Source organism: Podarcis erhardii, assembly GCF_964252035.2.
Source record: "Podarcis erhardii genome assembly, chromosome: 2".
NCBI lineage: Eukaryota > Metazoa > Chordata > Lepidosauria > Squamata > Lacertidae > Podarcis > Podarcis erhardii.
The window spans coordinates 34349821-34369732 of NC_138498.1; the positions used below are offsets into that span (position 1 = coordinate 34349821).

Below are 19912 nucleotides of genomic sequence, written 5' to 3' on the forward strand. Positions count from 1 at the left end.
ACATCCCTTACAGGACTCGAGAACCACTTAAAGCGGCATGCTGAGCCCTAATGGTTTGCTTCTATTATTTCCAATGACTACGGAGAACTGTTCTCACCCAGCTTTTCCGGTGCAGGACTACATTGTTCTCAGTGGCTGCTGCTCATCTGGGCCAGAATGGATCTGGTTCACTCGGGGCCACTGGGAACGTTGTAACTGGGGCAGTGGCATAGCGTGGGTTGTCAGCACCTGGGGCAAGGCAAGTAATTTGCGTCCCCTAACTCGGGGCAAGGCAAGTAATTTGCGCCCCTAACCCCTAACCTGCCGTCGCTGCCAGCTTCTTCTTGCTGCTGCCTGGGCTGGGGTATTTACGGTAAGGTAGCCACGGCGGCGGCGGGTCCGTGTCAGGTGATCTGAGGCGAGTTGCCGCTGCCGCTGCCGCTGCCGCCCAAATGACGCCGCTTGCCCAGAGGAGGAGGAGGGCAGAGAGGTGAGGAAAATGCAACATGGCCCAGCAGCTGCAGCAGCGGCGGCGGCGGCGGCGGGGCTGTGAGGAGGGGCTGCCTGGCGCAGCCTCCACGGCCCTGGCGCGCGGGGACTGCGGCGAGCGCTGAGAGCCGCTGCCTGCCGGACGCCTTCAGCCCGACGTGCGCACAGCTCGTCGGTTCTGCGAGACATGGGGCTCTGCTACAGCCTGCGCCCGAGGCTCTTCGGTGACTCCGGAGGCGGCGAGCGCACCCCCCCAGATGTTGCGCCCGGTGCGGCCGGCCCCCCCTGCACCCCCCACGCTACGCCACTGAACTGGGGTAGCTGCGTAGAAAGCTTCCCACACCAAACGGCAGGGCGGTTTCCTGATCATAGCCTCAGTTAAGGCGACAGTGGCAGGCGAGCAAATGTGCCGTTCATCTGCAGATAAACCGATCTGATAGGCTCGCTGGCTTCTTTCCATTGCACGGTAATGTATCCTCCTGACCCCAGATCTCAATGCAATGGTATCAGGCACCAGGAATCTGGGCATTCCTCTCCCCCAGAATAGGTGGCCTGGATGTGAGACTTTTTGTTGATATGGCCCCTTCTAGGATGTGCCATATGCCACTGTGGCATACTGAGAGCCAGTGTGGTGTAGTGGTTAAGAGCGGTGGACTCCTAATCTGGTGAACCGGGTTCGATTCCCTGCTCCTCCACACGCAGATGCTGGGTGACCTTGGGCCAGTCACACTTCTCTGAAGTCTCTCAGCCCCACTCACCTCACAGAGTGTTTATTGTGGGGGAGGAAGGGAAAAGGAGACTGTTAGCTACTTTGAGACTCCTTAGGGTAGTGATAAAGCGGGATATCAAATCCAAACTCTTCTTCTTCTTCTTCTTCTTCTTCTTCTTCTTCTTTATTCCACCCATCAAATTTACAAGATACTTTTCACACGGCATGACTAGTGGCGCAGCAATAAAACTGCTAAGCAGGGTCTAGTGTGGTTTCAAACTGGATGGGGAACCTTGTGTTGAGATTCCTGTATTGCAGGGGGTTGGACTAATGACCCTCAGGGAGTTTCCAACTCTCCTATGATTCTACTGTTTTTTAGCAGATTTTTCCCATCCTCAGTAGTTACAAATAAGCACCAACAGTAGTTTGATGGAAGCAATTGATATTAACTGGGTTAATGCGTTGGGGTTAATGCGTTGTTCTACACTTCCCTAACGTATATAAGTGGGATGGGGAACTTGCAGCCTTCAGGATGTTGTTGAACTACAAATCCCATGAGCCTCAACCAGCATGGCCAATGGTCATGCATCTGGAAGGGCAAGGGTTCCCCATTCCTAAGTTTATAAGAAATGACAACTGGTGGACTTGGGATAACGATAACGAATGAGATGGTTAGCCTGTTCTTCATAGTGTTGGTCCTGTGCTTAGTGGGAAGAATGCAACTCAGTTTGCCTTATGCCGTAGCAAGGTCATTCAATGGGGCACTGAACAATGGGGGTGCTGCTAGTGGCAAGAATGATTCACCCTGCTGATCAAACCTCCCAGCCAATCACAGCAATAACCGCCAGAGAGTCAGTGTGGTATAGTGATTAGAGTCACTGTGTCTGTTCCTGTGAAACATTTATCTGTCTTTTAAACTTTTGAAAACTGGTATCTATCCTGGAGCAACTCCCCTTCTGATGACCATTAGGTGCATCTGTAAAGATTCCTGTGTCTAAAGGCAAAGGCAAAGCAGACTTTCCAGTTCCTGCCATTTATTCCGCTTTATACACTAGTATGGTTTTATTTTTATTAATTTTTTTCTTTCAGAACAAAGTGGTGACCGTGGATGGTGTGAAGGTGAAACTGCAGGTAGGTCTCTTGAAATTACACTGATGTTGCCTATCACCTGAACTTCTTCCAAATAAGTTAGAGGGATTTTGGTATGCACATGGGTTGGTGTTTGTCCCTGCCGGAGTACAGCCTCCGTGCTAGCCCTTTACGTATATTATTGTTTTATGAATTCTCATTATGCCGTTGTTTGGGTACCCAATGATTCCTGATGTATTATTCTCTGCCCACTGACCTTTTATTGCATTTATCTAAGGCGTCCCTCAGCCAGGGCCCCACCATGGGGAAAGCCCTGTTTCTCTCTGCAGTTCAAAATCACAATGTCATATTAAATAATACATTGTATAAAACATGACCGAAGCAGAGACCACAAATAAAACACAACTTTTAAAACAAGTACCTGTGGGCCCCACAACCCTCGATCAGCCCCAGTGAGCGTGGCAAATAGTTGTGGGTGATGGGAGCTGCAATCCAACAGCTCTGGCCACAGGTTGGTCAGATTACATACCATCCAATTTCATCACTGTCTCAGTTTAATTTCTTGGTTTTGATTCACCTACCTGAGTGTACATCTGGCCCTATATGCAGGTTTTATAGGACATAGTACCCTGCAGAGTTCCACTAGATAGAACCCAGCAGAACCCTCTCCTTGCAAGGAACCATCCAGACCTTATCTGTGAAAATTTCTGTTCCGTTCCTTACCGTTTTGCTTCGTTTGTGTATGTGTGTTTTCCCGCTACACTGCCACTCGCTTGGCATTGAGGTTCCTGCTCATGCAATATCGTGAAGGTCTTTCTCGTGATTTACCGACTTTGCCTTGTTGCAGATCTGGGACACGGCAGGCCAGGAGCGGTTCCGAAGCGTGACTCATGCTTACTACAGAGACGCACAGGGTACGTCCTCCAGTTGGGTGTCTTGCATTGGAGCTGGTATTCTTAGCAGAGCAGCTCTTCATTGCTAGAATCCAGTAATAATGCTATTATTATTATGGCGCAGCTCGCAATTCGGCTGTAAAATGTGACCCCGTAATTTTCCATTAAAAGAATCGCAGGCAGCAAGGCTGGGAATGTGTCCCTGGCTGATAACCTCGACAAGTCACTGCCAATCAGAGTATACCAGGAGTGGGGAATCTGCATTTCCCCTGTCCATGATGGACAGAACAATTGCCACACACAGGAAGAATAAGGATTTAGTTTGAGTGCCGCACTTGTAGTTTCGTAAATCATTTAATGTGTCAATACGAATGGAAGTTGTTCATATTGCAGTTGTTGTGTAAGGGATTGTTATCTTGAGTGGAGTGTAATTGAAATTAATAAGCTTTCGGATAAGCAGCAGAATGTAACATTTGCTGTAACAAACCAGAAATGGAAGTCAGGGGTAGTCAACAGGGAGGGGGGAAAGCAAAAAATAGATGTTAAATGATGATACTGAATAATTATTATGAGAAAAGAAAATCAATAAAATTATTTTTTTTAAAGAAATTAATAAGCTTTTCGAACGCAGAACTAAAGAAAATCACCAAACCATCAATTCTAGCACACCGGGGCAGGGGATGGGACACACCTAAATTATATAATTTGCTATATGAATGATTGGTATTAGTAATTGTATTATCATTTGGCATTGTTATAATGAGGCAATTATTGGACTGTAATTGAAAACTAATAAAAATTATTATAAAAAAAGGAGTGGGGAAACTGTCCTTGAGTCCAGCCCCCATTACACCCGACCGATTGGCTACACTGACAGGGATTCATGGAAGCTGGAGTCTGACAACATCTGGAGGGTGGCAGGTTCGCTGTCCCCAGAGTCTATTTGTGGACCACTTTGAGGTTCTTTTTACAATGAAGTGGTGTATAAATTTATAAAATGAATATAATATACTGGGGTACGCAGACCAGTGGTTTGACCTGGAATAAAAATTGATCATTTTGGGGGAGGGAAACAAACATTTTTCTTTTTTTCTTGCAGCACTCCTCCTCCTCTATGACATCACCAGCAAAATGTCCTTTGATAATATCCGGGTGGGTGTTTAACGCTTGCATTTGAACCACGTAATCCGGTGCTAAAGTATGATGATCCCACTTGCTTATCCTGACTTGCCCAGACCTTCCTCTGCTCATCAAAGCATCAAGATAAGAGCTCAGGGTTGCCAGCTAGCCAGAAAAGGAAAGGGAAATCCCAGCCTGGGCTTCTTTTGCATCAGCCCCACAGTTTGATGTGCAGAAAACAACAGGATCTTTTCACAGCGAGGAGATAAAACTTTATCACCTGCACATCAAAGGGCTGAGCAAAGCATAGCTGCAGTTGAAAAGCTGGTAATTCTTTAGGAACGTGATTGGGGAGCTTGCAGTCTCAATTTTATATAGGAGAGTTGAAGGAGGAGGACAGGAGAAAGGAGAGTGGGGCAAGCAGTGGAAAGATATGCATTTGTTTCTGTTACACATACTTAGAGTTGCTTGAAGGTGGGGTATAGGCAGGAGAGTGGGGAACCTTTTTGGCTCCAGGGACCAGATCCTTATCAGATCCCGGCATCATGGGTCAAATCGCCTTACAGAAGGTGATTGGGTGCTTTGAAGTCCCCGTTTTGGGACTTCAAAGCACCGCATGCAGCCCAGGTATAAGGTGTGTTAGCGTTTTCCCTGCATAGAGCTCATTCATGGAGCCAACTCAGCAGGCTTTGCCTCTACCTGTTTTCCCCTACCAATGGACTATCAGCTCCAGATTGTGCATTGTAGCCACATGATGACAGCTCTGGAGCAGGTGGGTGTGGCTTGAAATTGCTTTGCGAGCCAAATTTGAACCCTTGGCGGGCCTGTGAGCTAGAGATGCCTCCCCCCTTGACTTAGGGGTCACCAGTGGGGCTAAATCCAAGCTTGGTCTTACAATGTAAGATAGGACAGTATGGCATTGGCTTTACTACCCCTGATGTATTGGTTAGGATGGAGGAATGCCGTTGAGGGCAACCTTACTTTGCCCCACTCCTTTAAGCAAAGCCCTCCTCCCTCAACACATCTGTCTGCATGGTCCAGACAGGGAACTAAAATAAAGGCTTAACAGTGCAAGCTATGCATGTCTAATCAGAAGCAAGCCCCACTGGGTTTCATGGGGCTTACTCCCAGGTAAGCACTTATGGAATTGCAGCCTGAATGCACTTGTCATGATGGTGGTCCAGCCACTTAAGAGACTCTAGACCATGGTTCTAGTTACAGGTAGGTAGCCGTGTTGGTCTGCCGTAGTCGAAACAAAATAAAAAAATTCCTTCCAGTAGCACCTTAGAGACCAACTAAGTTTGTTATTGGTATGAGCTTTCGTGTGTGGTGCTGTGGGTTAAACCACAGAGCCTAGGACTTGCCGATCAGAAGGTCGGCGGTTCGAATCCCCGCGATGGGGTGAGCTTCCATTGCTCGGTCCCTGCTCCTGCCAACCTAGCAGTTTGAATACACGTCAAAGTTCATGTAGATAAATAGGTACCACTCTGACGGGAAGGTAAACGGCGTTTCCGTGTGCTGCTCTGGTTCACCAGAAGCAGCTTAGTCATGCTGGCCACATGACCCGGAAGCTGTATGCCAGCTCCCTTGGCCAATAAAGCAAGATGAGTGCCGCAACCCCAGAGTCGGCCACAACTGGACCTAATGGTCAGGGGTCCCTTTACCTTTACTTTTTAAGGTCCTACTGGAAGGAATTTTTTTATTTTGTCTAGACCATGATGAGTGGTGTGTGACCTGTTGATATTATGTCAAATGTTAAGGCCCCATGGAACTCCCATTGCCCCGTGTCTCGTTTTTTGAATGCAGTGCTTTGCCTCACGACATGACACACCACACTAAACTTTCTCTCTTCTCCCTCTTTCCCTTTCCCCACCCCCCTCTTACAGGCCTGGCTTACAGAGATACACGAATATGCCCAAAAGGATGTGGTCATTATGTTGCTAGGCAACAAGGTGCGTGTCATTTCCTGACAGGTGATGCAGACCTGCTCTTGGTTTCGCAAATAGTTCCCCCGTTTTTCCCCTTGACTCTGAGCTATCTCCTCCTAGCGTGCTTTGCACAGTCTTCTTCTGTGGTCGGCACATAATTGGAGGAATTCTTTATCCTGGCACCTCTTGGTTTTTGATAACTCCCTCCAGCACTTGCTTTTTTTAAGCACCATGAAGAGGCTTCTTTCTTCCACATGCCCTCGGCGCCTTTCTGCCGCCATCCCTCACTCTGCGTTTGCTCTTCCCAGCAGTCTCAGTGGCAGAGGTGCGATTGGATTTCTGTATCTAATCCAGTAAGAGATGAAGAATAAAAGAGCCCTGTAGCATTTAGCACAAGTTGTTGTGGTGAAAGCCCCATCGTTCTGCCCGGACACTGAGGTCCAGCGCCGAGGGCCTTCTGGCGGTTCCCTCACTGTGAGAAGCCAAGTTACAGGGAACCAGGCAGAGGGCCTTCTCGGTAGGGGCACCCGCCCTGTGGAATGCCCTCCCACCAGATGTCAAAGAGAAAAACAACTACCAGACTTTTCAAAGACATCTGAAGGCAGCCCTGTTTAGGGAAGCTTTTAATGTTTAATAGATTATTGTATTTCAGTGTTCTGTTGGAAGCTGCCCAGAGTGGCTGGGGTATAAATAATAAATTATTATTATTATTATTATTATTATTATTATTATTATTATTATTTGATGCATCAAGCGGCATCTTAAATTGGCAGCTATCGGAACAGCACCAAAAACAAACACACACCCAAACTCAATTTTCTTAACAGTGGGGGCCAAAAGGCTGTTAAATGCAGGCCCTGCCATGCTTCTGTGCAGAGCCCAAATGTATACAGCACCAAGATGCATACAAGATGGCTCTGGATTTTGAGCAAGGATTGAGACACTTTTGGGGATTTTTATTATGTGGAATGGAGAGAGACTGCTGGGAAGTAGAGCTGATGTGGAACTGATGGCACTTGTGGTCCAAAACAGATTTAGGACACCAGGATGGTGGAGCCTGTTTTAAATCACCCAACTGTGCATTTTTTGTTTTTATATTGTAAACTGTATCACCCTCAGGTGAAGGGTGGTATAGAAATTAACGTTATTATTTATTTTGCTTATCTTTGATTCTGGTCAGTGGGAAATTTTAGATTTGTAAGTAAACCTGTTCTCACTTAGAAGTGCTTCTGGAAGACATTGTAGCTCTGCCGCCTGTATTCCTAGTTAAGCAAGCAGAGGATGACTTCAGGGCAGGTGGAAGAATCACTGCAGGAACAGCAAACCACATGATAGCATGCCAAAATTATTTTGTGACTTGGACTTAAAAGTGTACTTCTGAAATGTAACGTTTCCTGAATCCATTAGATAAAGAGGGGCTGTTATATAAAATAACCAACAGACAGAAAACGGTCGATATTTTAGTGCCCTTTTTAATATAATGACCTTTTAAAATGTGTTGTGGAATGGGGGCAGGGATTATTGGGTCATCTTTGTTTTTAATTTTATTATGTATTCTGTGCTTTTTATATTGCAATTTTAATGCTGTGAATTGCCCCAAGATCTACAGGTATACAATTTTTAATTGTGATGATGATGATGGATTGGGTACAGAAGCTCCCTTTATGACGAGGTTAAAGCATGCAATTAAATATAGAGAGGAGGGGAAACAAGAAATGGAATACAGTGGTGCCTCGCAAGACGAAAAGAATCTGTTCCGCGATTCTCTTCGTCTAGCGGTTTTTTTCGTCTTGCGAAGCAAGCCCATTGACAGCTTAGCGGATTAGCGCTATTAGCGGCTTAGCGGCTTTTAGCGGATTAGCGGATTAGCGGATCAGCTGATAAGTGGCTTAGCGGCTTAGAAAAAGGGGGGGAAAGGAAAAAAAAGTCGGAAAAACTCGCAAGACATTTCGTCTTGCGAAGCAAGCCCATAGGGAAATTCGTTTTGCGAAGCACCTCCAAAACGGAAAACCCTTTCGTCTAGCGGGTTTTCCGTCTTGCGAGGCGTTCGTCTTGCGGGGCACCACTGTACTGTAAAGCATACATGAGACACCTTTGCATGTACAGTCATACCTCAGGTTACAGACGCTTCAGGTTATGCGTTTTCGGGATACGGACACGCCGAAACCTGGAAGTACCGGAACAGGTTACTTATGCACTTTGCGCATGTGCAGAAGTGGCAGATCACAACCCATGCGTGCGCAGATGCGGCACTGCAGGCTGCGGATGCGGATGCTGCGGGTTGCGAACGTGCATCCCACACGGATCACGTTCGCAAACCAAGCATCCACTGTAGCTACTGTTGTGTTTGTATGCATTCTTGGCCTTCCTGGCCAAGACCAGCCAGCAGAGGGTGCCCAACACTGGAGGCTATTCAGCAGGCCATCATTCACTTTATCTGAAAGACACTAAGGAACATATGGACATCCAAAGTTCTTCGAAAATCCTATGTCTGACTATATGGATTCCATCTCTGCAAAGGGACAATCCAAAAATGACTCTGGGCATATTGTGTGTCACATAGGTGCTCATGTGCTGCAGACATAAATCAGTTTTATCATTATCGGTTAATTTTTCACAGAAGTGCACCTGTTATCTTTCGAAACAAGCAGAAGCATCAGCCCTCATGTCAGCATCACCCTCTGTTGGCGGAGTCAGCACTAGGCAAGCCTTTGCATGTCAGGCGGGCTTGCCAGATGTCAGCGGACCACACACCTGGCCTCCCGGCAGCAGCATCACTATCGGGTACCAGGACGGTGTGGAGTCAGGGAAGCAGGAAGTTTGGATGCACCAGCAGGAGCACTGGGCTCTCTTCTCCACCATGCTGACTTCGCCACCACCCTGCCCCACACCATCCCTGTACCCAGCAATGGCACCGCTGCCAAGAGGTCAGGTCCACAGCGGCACATCTCCCAGCCAAGCCACTCCTCCCAGATATTGCAGCAGCAGCAGCAGCAGCAGCAGCAGCAGCAGCACAGGAGCCCCTTCTGAGTGGCTTCTTCCCTTGCCACAAGAACTGTGTGTGCTGGGCTGGTCACATGAGTTATTCCTAGATTTCTTTCCCTACTGTCCCTCTGGGCGGCAGGGATCTGTGTAATTGTCTCTGCTCCCTGGACCTAACCCTGACTTCAGTGGCATGAGAAGAAGCCTCCTTGGGCTGCTGCTGCCATGCTTAGCAGTGATTCTCAAACCAGGGTCTCCGGCTGATGTTGGACTACAACTCCCATCATCCCCAACTGCTAGGGATAATGGGAGTTATAGTCAAACAATAGCTGGGGGACCCAAGTTTGAGTAATACGGGATTATTGTATTGTTTCTGCAGGGAGGGAGGCGGTCTAGTATATGAAAGCCATAGATATTAAGATCAGAGAGGACACCTCTGTTGGAGGTAAGACCTACTTGGATGAAGAAGTCACTACTCTTCTGGGGTGGCCATGTCCAACTGCCATTTATTGATTTATCCAAATAATAGAATCCACCAGGAGGGCACTTCCCATCAAAAGATCCCAAGGAGCAGCCAGTTTCCTAGAGGTTTGATCTGTTGGCCACTCTTCTGATCCTATCTCTTCTTGAATATCTTCCCTTTTGTTGGCAGGCTGATGTGAGCAGCGAGAGAGTGATAAGAACAGAAGATGGGGAATCATTAGCCAGGGTGAGTGAACTAATGCAAGAACCACTTGTGCCTCGGACTGAATTGCCGGTGTGGACCCTGTGGTGCTGAGCCAGCTTCTTAAAGAGACAGTTCACTAAAATGCAGTATATCCAAACACACCCACACCCTTTAAGGTGAAAGTTCGGAGGGGGGGGGGAGGTAGACTCCAAGGTTCCCTTGCCTCCCCTTCCCTCCAGAAACAACATAGAAGTGATTGATTTCTCTCTTTGAGGGTGAAAAGAAGCCGAGAGTACACAATAAGAAATATCTCGCTGCTTGGAAGTGTGCAACTGCTGCACTGGCTGAAGAAGCCCCTTCCCAGACAGAGCATGGCAGCTGGCAAAGGGCTGGTGTTCAAACATTTCTGATATTTTGAATCACTATGTTTGGATCGAGTTAACTGTGTGACGAATTTGTTCGTTTGCCTTTATATTCTAGTGTGCTGCCAATATGGCTATAGCGTCTGTTAACGTTTGCTAGCTTCTGTTGTTGCTACCATTGAGTTGTTGGGGAAGCGGGATACAACATTGAATTAAATAAAAGGGCGGGGGGTGGAATTCTCCACCGCAAGGATTTACCAGGTTTGCTTGCAAGATCTCCTCAATATTTATCCACTTTCTCCTCAGGAATATGGAGTGCCTTTCATGGAGACCAGTGCGAAGACCGGCATGAACGTGGAGCTGGCGTTTCTGGCCATTGCAAAGTGAGTAACAGGCTGTAGTCAGTTTGCTTCTGCTTCCTGGAATTAGCAGGTAGCGATAAGAGTGAAACAGACCACCTTGCTGTCAGATTATCACGTTCTGCCATGAGATGTTGTTGTAAACAAAAATTGCCCTTTTCCCTTATCCAAGAGCCCATATAGAGTCCTTACATAGGTTCCCTATTGGTAGGAGAGAATAACAGAGGCCAACCAGAGAATACTGAGAAGCAAAGCAGCTAGTAAGCTTGATCTTTATTGAACTGTTGCAACAGGGTGCTCCGCTCACCCGCAGGAGAGAGGAGGAACCCAGAACAATGGCACGCAAGGCCTTATAAAGACTTTTAAAATTGCCACCCTGTAGATCAAGACCATCCCCAGAAACATCATACATACATCACAGAAGGGGTGTAACCTAAGACCACCCCTCAGATACATGATACCTACGTCACAGAAAAGGCGGTCTTAAAACAGAAATTTGAATGTTGTTTTTCTCCTGTCGTTGTTTATCTCCTGTCTGGCAGGTTACTTGATTGGATTGCATGGGTAGCCTGGCCAGTCTTTTGTAATGATAAATACTTAGTTCCTGGGCCAGGTCACAGGCTCACAGGCTCACATCCTATTCATAACTTAAATGTGCCCTTAAGACAGGATTTGTGAGGAAAGAGACAATGGGAGGTTTCCCACTTTGACCTTGCAGAGAAAACATTTGCTCAGTTTAGGAATCAAAATGGTTCTAAGTCGATCTTCCTGTGCTGATCTATGTACGTGGTTGGTTGGTACACTTATGAACATTACCATATATCTAAGACCTCAAAATTCCTATCACAATATGTCGGCCAAGTGGACTGAGGTGGCATTCATTTCTGTGGTCTAGAGCAGCATTCCTCAGACTGGTGCACCCCAGATGCTGTTGGACGCCAACTCCCATCAGAATGGCCAACGTGAACGATGGTCAGGAATGATGGGAGTTGTAGTCCAACGACATGAGCCAGGAGTCAGGTTGGGGTGGGGAAGGTTGGTCTAGCATATCCAAACAGCAGGAGCAGCCAGGGCACTTCTGCAGTCCTGGCCAACAATGGCATCGCTGCTGGGTACCAGGGATAAGGTCAGGGAGGTGTAGATACAGCAGCGGAGCCAATCCTGTGCTTCCACTGGTGTGTCCAAACCACCCCAACCTCCCTGTTGCCTGCCTGTACACACAGACACCTTGGTATACATCAGTGATGTCACTGCCAGGAGCACCTTGTGATATTCTGTGCCAGTGATGTGGCCAGTCACCCCATTAGACTGCCATTGACATCCGTAAATCAAGGGATGACTTGCAAGCTCAGTGGCAAGTCGCAGGTCCAATCGCTGGCACCTCCAGGCAGGGCTGGTCTGAAACCCTGGGGAGCGTCTCAAGTCCTCCAGAACTGAGCTCGATGGACCAATTGTCTGGCTCAGTGGAAGGCATTGCCCTCTGTTCTTATCTGATGCGAGGCTTCCACAGGCCAAGTTGCTTGTTTCTCTGGGCAGGGAGGGACCCTTCAGTGGAAACAGCCCCTGAGTGGTGGTTTTTTTGCTCTTACGCTTCCAGAGAGCTCAAGCAACGAGCCGTCAAGCAGCCAGAGGAGCCCCGGTTCCAAATCCACGACTATATAGAGTCTCAGAAGAAGAGGAGCAGCTGCTGTGCCTTCCTTTGAGGGACAAGGAGGAGGAGGAGGAGGAGGAGGAGGAGGAGGACACAAGGGAAGCCAAGTGCACAGCAAAAGAGGTCAAGAAGCAGAACTGGCACCTTGGCAGCAACGCCGGGCAGGAGCTGTGTTGCGGACGCTCTCCAAAGACAATCCTTTTAAGAGAATACCGTTTCCAGGTTCTAAATGAGGTCATGCCTGCTGCTGCGGGTGTATGTGCGCTTGCAGGCATGTGTGAAGGAGGGGGTGTGTGTGAGAGAGAGTGAGTGAGTGTGTGGTTTTGTGCAAAGTGTTACTTCAAAGGCCAAATGCACTCGAGTCCAGGACCGGCCGACCTGTGCTCAAAGTGGAGCTGGTCAGGATCTGTAATATTGCCCAGGCCTAGTCTTTGCAAGGAATTGGCCTGGACTCAAGATTCCTGGACAGAGCATCATGACTTATTTAGACAGGGCCACCTCTCCCAGGCCAGCAGGACTGAGCTAGGTTGACCTCAGATGCAGAAGCAGGATCTGCGCAGAGGGAGGTGTTCTTTGGCAATGTCCGTAGGAGCGTTTTGGATGAGGTCCGGCTGAGCTAAAGGGTTAATTTAATGACATGACTGGCCGGGGGGGGGGGGGGGGAGAGAGAGAGACAGCAACCCTTTTGCTTCCCCTAGAAAGGTGACGCTTTAGATGTTAAAATGAAACTAGCAGGAGTGTCCAGTAAAGAAAAAGTAGACACATTTCCTTTGACCTCTGGCTCTTTCCTGCTGCCCACACCCAAAGATCCTGCAGTCAGGGCTGCCTTCCTTCTCCTCCCTTCCTCCCTCTGCCCCAAGGAAAGTACTGAGGGATCCAAGTATTATTCCTAGTGTGCCTGTTACGTCAGGAAAATGCTGCCGACCCCAGTTTGTTTGGAAGAGAAATCGCTCTGCGCAAATATATCTGTTACTGGCTAGAAACAAAGGAAAGCTTTAGAAAGCTCGACTCTGCTTTTCATTCCGGTCAAACCAGGATCCTCTGCCAAAGTGAAGCCCAGTAAGTTGAAAGGCAGCGCAGCAGAATGGGGAGAAAAGTTGGCTCCCTCTGTTCCAGCCTTGGCCAACCCAGTGCCCTGCAAATGTCTTGAACTACAACTCCCATCAGCCTCAGCCGCTGAGAGTTTCAGTCCAGCAGGTCACCAGGTTGGCCAAGGCTGCTCCGTTCAGACACACAAGTTGGCTACTTCAGAGGCTGTCTGCTTTGGAAAGTGGTGGAGTATTATATGGTGATTCCCCCCACCCTGGGCTCCTTCAATTTCTTTCTTGCAAGCAGGCCTGGGTTTCTGGGAGAGAAGCAAGCTCCCTTGCACAAGTTCATACCAGCCAAGCAGCATTGCTGAAAGAATAAGCCCCCGGAGATCTATATTTGGGCCCATGCAATACTTGTCCATCTTGTACAAACTCCCACCATTCCATGCAGCATGGTGTCAGAAGTCTCCACCAGTGTGATGCAGAGGTGTTTTCAGGAATCATGCCTTACAGCGGAGATAAGGAATCTGGGGCTTTCCAGATGTTGGTCGATTACAGCTCCTGTCGTCCCCAGCCATTGCTCTTACTGGGTGGGGACGACAGTAACTGGAGCCCTCCTCCTGCCTTATTCATATAAGAAGAGTGCTATTGTAGCTCAAATATAGCCGTAGACAACAGAAGCAGCAAATCCACACAAAGCAATAGTTGTGATTCTTATGTTCCTAGATTCCTATGCGATCCAAAGATCCCTGTGTGCGGTTAAGGCTTGGCCATATGCATGTTTGTTTTGAAGTGTGTGCCACTCAGTTCAATGGGATATATTCCTAGTGAATGGGATATATTCCGCACTTCCCTTTCCTCTGCGCATTCTAGGCATGGCCCATGCTTTAAAGCTCTGCATCCTTTATTTTAATTTTTTTTGCTTCAGAGCGTCCCCTGCGAAAACTCACTCTTGAAAGCTCAGTCGGAGCAAACAGCAATCTGCGGGAAACCCAAATTTCCATTGGTTGTGCGGTAAGTGGGTTTTCTTGGGGAAAGCTCTGGAGCAAAAAAAACAACAACACAAACCCAAGAGTGCTTAGTCACAGAGCTTTAAAGCACAGACCTATGCCTGGAATGAGCAGGGCAAAAGACAAGTGTGGATAAGCCCTGAGTGGACTGCAGCCTTACTTGATTTCAATAGGATTTTAGTATGCTGAGCACTTTTGCTATATTCTATGCAATGCAGCCTAAACTGTCTTCTCGTCACATGCATCATGCTCATATTTCCTTAGCTCTGCTTTCTGGAAATACACCACTGGTGTATGTTGTGTTTAAATTGATGTGGCACAAACCCTTAGGCTGTTGAAGAATTTCTCGTGTCTGGGTTCTCATGTTTTGGTTTCTGCATTTGGAAGGTGGCTGTCGTTGTTGCTAATCACCCCAAAGGCAACGTATAAGTTGATTTCCCCATTCCCCATCCCCTTCGGTCCTCTTCTATAAAACGTGGGTTCCTAAATCGGTGTGGATTGCCACTGGACCAGACAAGAATTCTCCATGGCCAGCCATGTTGGTTACATGCTGCTGCTGGAGGCAGACTCAGTCAGTACCTTGGGAATAAATGGAGATTGTTAGCCCCATGAAAGAGCTGCTTCTCTGCAATGCCCTTTGATTCATTCCCTTGGTGGCATACACAGCTTACCAACAGTGCTAGTGCCCATATTTTTATTGGGTGGGGGGGTGTCAAGGAAGGCACCCTCAGTAATGCCCCCTTAACCTGGAAGGAGTGGGGGATAAAAACAACATTCTTCACATGTCCCACAACCCCTTCTTTGGTGCTCCGTGTAGAGTAAAAACAGTGGTGCCATGGCCCAGACTCAGAGCTGGCTGATCCTATGCTGTCCTTGGGAGCCCAACCCATCGTTTAATTTAGGGCTGAAGGTAGTAAAGTGGACTTTGCACCAGAAAGCTTCAAAGTAATGACTGTAAATATGTCAAGGAAAAAGCACAATGAAGCCATTGGGAGGAAAATTGCAGGAAAATTATTGTCTGCTTTAGGGGCTGCTCATGCGTTATTATTTTTCTTCCAACCAAAGATCCACCTTTGTTTGTAAGGCAGCAGGAGCACCTTTTTAGCTGGCTAGCAGCTTCTTCCTAATTGATTTATACCCGGCCTCTGCAACTCACAATCTACCAAGTGCAGCCCATGAATGTTGTGGCCAGCTAGTTGCTTGACAAAGTAGGCATTAAATACAGGGGATGCTATTATGCCCTTGGTAAGTTGTTTATTTTTACACACCTGATGCATACACACAGCCAAAAAGACACCTCCGTTGTGATACACGAGTTAAACAGAATTTTGTTTTCATGTTCTAAAAAACAAAACGTAAAGCCCTTAGTTTTGCTTGCCCTTTTTGATCTCTGCATGTGGAGACCATTCTTACCGACCACCCCCAAGGCGGTAGACTCCTGAGGAAGCGGGACAATTGCCTTTACAGTGACGGCTGGACGGGAGCATCAAGTCTACCCTAAACGGAATCTTCTTGGGAGGATTTTGTCTCAACTTGTATTTATGCATAGAAAGAGGACCCCCCCCCATTTCTCCATTTCTAAAGCTCCTCAATTATAATGCCAATCACAGAAATATAGACACAACACGTAGGCTAATAACTGTTAAAGCATATATAATAGAATAATGATATCATCCAAAAAGTAGAAATAAATCTATTAGACTTTTTGAATGATATCATTATTCTGTTATATATGCTTTAACAGTTATTAGCCTACGTGTTGTGTCTATATTTCTGTGATTGGTTCTCAATTATAATGCGGCATCCCATCATTCCGTAAGGGATGAACCAGACACTACAGGAATATGTAGAGAGAGACATCCCATCCCATGGTTTCATACTATCCCTCTCCTGCTTGAGCCCCACCTACTTAGTACAGTGGTACCTCGGGTTAAGTACTTAATTCGTTCCGGAGGTCCGTTCTTAACCTGAAACTGTTCTTAACCTGAAGCACCACTTTAGCTAATGGGGCCTCCTGCTGCTGCCACGCCGCCGGAGCACGATTTCTGTTCTCATCCTGAAGCAAAGTCCTTAACCCGAGGTACTATTTCTGGGTTAGCGGAGTCTGTAACCTGAAGCGTATGTAACCTGAAGCATATGTAACCCGAGGTACCACTGTAATTTGTAAGCAGAGGCTATCTTGCATTCAGTGGATGTGATAGGCCATTAATCAAAATACAACCAAAATCACACGAATCCTCAGAATTTAAACAATCTAGCTACCTCCCATTCTATCAGGGACATGTTTTGCATTCAGAGAATCCTACATTCAATCTGTATTTCAGGGGTGGCTGATCACTGGGCCTCCATATGTTCTTGGACTCCATTATGATGGTGGTGCTGGTGATGGCAAAATGTTTATTCCAAAACGTTATTATGCTACACATCTTTAAAAACCAACAAAATTATTTCCAGAACAATCTCGGGGTGGATTCTGCACCACAGGACAGCCCCATGCAGAGCACATTATAATTGTCCATGTTCCTGGTGCATGGAACACTGTGGCTAAGCTAACCTTATTCAGGAATAGCCATAGCTGGTAGACAAGCCAGAGCGGAAAATGGGCACTGTGCCGCTGTGGCTACTTGGGCCTCCAGTGACAAGGTGGAATCAAGGAGCACACCTAGACTATGCAAGACCTTTCAGAAAGAAGCCAGTCACCCAGTCCCCAAACCCAGGAACCTCCAAACCATACCACCTTCATCTTGCTGACTGCATCTTTCCCCCAGATCACTGGCCCCACTGGCTGGGGCTAAAGTGAATGAGAGACCAACAATATCTGGAGGGCCAACAGGTTAGTCACCCCTGGTCTTAGCATACCCAGTTGAAGAATCTCTAATAGCAAGGTTAGCAATGACCTTTGTGACCCTGAGGCTCCATTGCTTGTTGGGTGTAGGCTGTCCTCAGCTAGGTGAACCTATGCTCTGATTTCAGCAGCTGCTAAAAACAGCATGATCATTCAGTTTTTAAAAGCCTATGCATCATTCATCGCTGTGGCCCTAGAAAGAAGAAAGCAGGAAGAAATAAAGGCGTAGATCCAGATGACCTTGGTTGGGTTTGTATCCTACTAAAATTCAGTGGGACAGGATATTCATAACTTCAGTCCCATTGGTTTCAACACGAACTAAGTTCAACTAACTTAGTCTCGACCCACTCCATGGATGGTTCAAATTACTCGTGCACATCTTCCTCGTAGCTTTGCTTTTAGGTTAATAAAGAGTCCAGTGTCTATTGGATGATTCATAGTAAAAAATTGTGGTTTTAAGTTGGAGCAGTGACTAACACAAGCTCCTGGCTTTGTTTGTGTGGGCACTGCATTTCCTTTCTGTATCTGTACATAATGCAAATACGTCTACTTTTTCTTTCCCAATATCAGAGTCACTGACCGTCCAAAGGCATAAAATGAAAAACAAAGAATATGTAATAGAGCATTTGAATGTTTCATTGTCTCAGTACCATTTCCTGATTCAGCCAAACCTATCCATGTTTTGATATCATGGGTATTTTTTTTTTTATTTTTTTTTTATAATAATTTTTATTGATTTTACAACATAAAGAAAAAACAAAACAAACATAATGCGACTTCCCCAAACCTCCCCTTCACTGCATCCAAATTTCAAAATTTTTAGCAATTCTTCATCCCATTTTTATATTTAATTCTCTTTAAAAAGAGTTTCTGCTTTATAAATTTCGATTTATAGCTGTAATTCTTAGTGTCCAATCCCCTGACATCTTAACATTCCGAAATTTTACAACAATTTTTAAGATAGATTTTAAATTTTTTCCAGTCCTCCTCCACTGTCTCTTTCTTCTGGTCACGGATTCTGCCGGTCATCTCTGCCAGTCCCATAAATTCAGTCACCTTGGTCTGCCATTCTTCCAGAGTAGGTAGTTCTTTAGTCTTCCAATACTTCGCCAAAAGGATTCTTGCTGCTGTTGTTGCGTACATAAAAAAGGTCCTATCTTTCTTTGGTACCAATTGGCCGACCATGCCCAAGAGAAAAGCCTCCGGTTTCTTTACAAATGTCCACTTAAGGATTTTCTTAATTTCATTATAGATCATTTCCCAGTAGGCCTTAATCTTTGGGCAGGTCCACCAAAGGTGATAAAAAGTTCCTTCACATTCATTACACTTCCAGCAATTGTTATTGGGCAAATGATATATCTTTGCAAGCTTGACTGGGGTCATGTACCACCTATAGATCATTTTCATTATGTTCTCTTTCAGGGCACTACATGCCGTAAATTTAATACCTGTGGTCCATAACTGCTCCCAGTCAGCAAACATAATATCATGACCAATATCTTGTGCCCACTTAATCATGGCTGATTTAACCGTTTCATCTTGTGTGTTCCATTTTAGCAGCAGATTATACATTCTAGACAAATTCTTAGTATTGGGTTCTAGCAATTCTGTTTCTAACTTTGACCTCTCCTTCTGAAATCCTAGTTTTCTGTCCTGCTTAAAAGTTTCATTAATCTGGTAATAATGTAACCAGTCTCGGACTTTAGGTTTCAATTTCTCAAAACTCTGTAGTTTCAGCTTTTCACCATCATATTCTACAATTTCACAATATTTTGGCCAGTCTGTAGGTATTTTTTTTTTTAACACCATAATTGCATTGTAGTTAATGGTGCATTGCTTCTAATGCAGAACCTATTATATACTGGAGAATCTTGACTACATTGGCTCTTGTTATTAAAACAGACTGTGTTCAGGTCCTCATGATTACTCAGAAAAGACCTTAAAACATGTAGGCAGCTGGCACTAATGCAGTGGTCTAGATGGTCATTTCTCCACTCCTTGTGGCAAGCTGAGTTTGATAGACAGGCAAGGCCGTCCAGGTGTTAATCACCTGACATCACTATGGCATTGGGTGATGTTGCACTTTGAAGTTCCAGTTGCTGGGACTTCAAAGCACAGCTCTGTTTGAGGCCTCAAACAGGAGCAAGGGCAAGTGGGCTGTCTGAAAGCCCTTTCCTTGTTTGAGCCTCTGTTTTTTTGGAGAAGTACCTTGTGCAGTCAGTGCTTCCAAAAGGCATCTTTACTCCTCCACTCTCCATCACCTGACAGGAAAGGAAAAAAGTAAGTGCTTTGCCAAGGGGGGGAAATGGAGCTGCTTGTTTTGACTGTGCATTTCTCAGCCTACAAGTGGAGGGGTAAATCCTTGAATCTGGCCCATTGACTGATGTCATGTGTGACGTCTCCCCAGGGCAGGCTGCCATAGGCCTGTACACAGAGGTTCTTCATTCTGTACTAATATCTCAGCCACCAGAGTAGATTAGGGGGGGGAGAGGGAGGGGTTGTGTGGTCAAAGGAAAAGACCTATGCATTTAACCGTCAAGCCCTAGTCGTCCTCTATGGCTATCTTAAAACCTATTGTCACGGCTGATCGAAGACCAAATGTCACCTACGGGGAGAAACACCTTCAGCACCTTCTCCTCCGTTTGTTAAGAATGATATCAATAGCCTTTTACAATTGCACAAGAAAATCTGGCTGAGAACATTCTAGGAGGCTAGAGAAAAATGGAAGGACGAAGGAAGTCTGGACATCTCCACATGATTCTACAAAGGTTCAGAACATTCTAGAAGATTAGTGAAAAA

At 46.4% G+C, this 19912-nt stretch overlaps 1 protein-coding gene across 4 annotated transcripts in view; it reads left to right on the forward strand.

Annotated features, from left to right (window-relative positions):
* The window catches only part of RAB37 (RAB37, member RAS oncogene family), a 77799-nt gene extending 60064 nt beyond the window's left edge, over nucleotides 1-17735 (forward strand). For all 4 annotated transcript variants that reach the window (XM_081850921.1, XM_081850924.1, XM_081850923.1 and 1 more), the window contains 7 exons: nucleotides 2267-2308; nucleotides 3114-3180; nucleotides 4259-4311; nucleotides 6165-6230; nucleotides 9841-9897; nucleotides 10524-10600; nucleotides 12174-17735. In XM_081850921.1, coding sequence (XP_081707047.1) covers nucleotides 2267-2308; nucleotides 3114-3180; nucleotides 4259-4311; nucleotides 6165-6230; nucleotides 9841-9897; nucleotides 10524-10600; nucleotides 12174-12279 — 468 coding nt within the window. In that variant the 3' untranslated portion in view covers nucleotides 12280-17735. The remainder of the gene's footprint in view (nucleotides 1-2266; nucleotides 2309-3113; nucleotides 3181-4258; nucleotides 4312-6164; nucleotides 6231-9840; nucleotides 9898-10523; nucleotides 10601-12173) is intronic.
* The last annotated feature ends 2177 nt before the right edge of the window (nucleotides 17736-19912 follow it).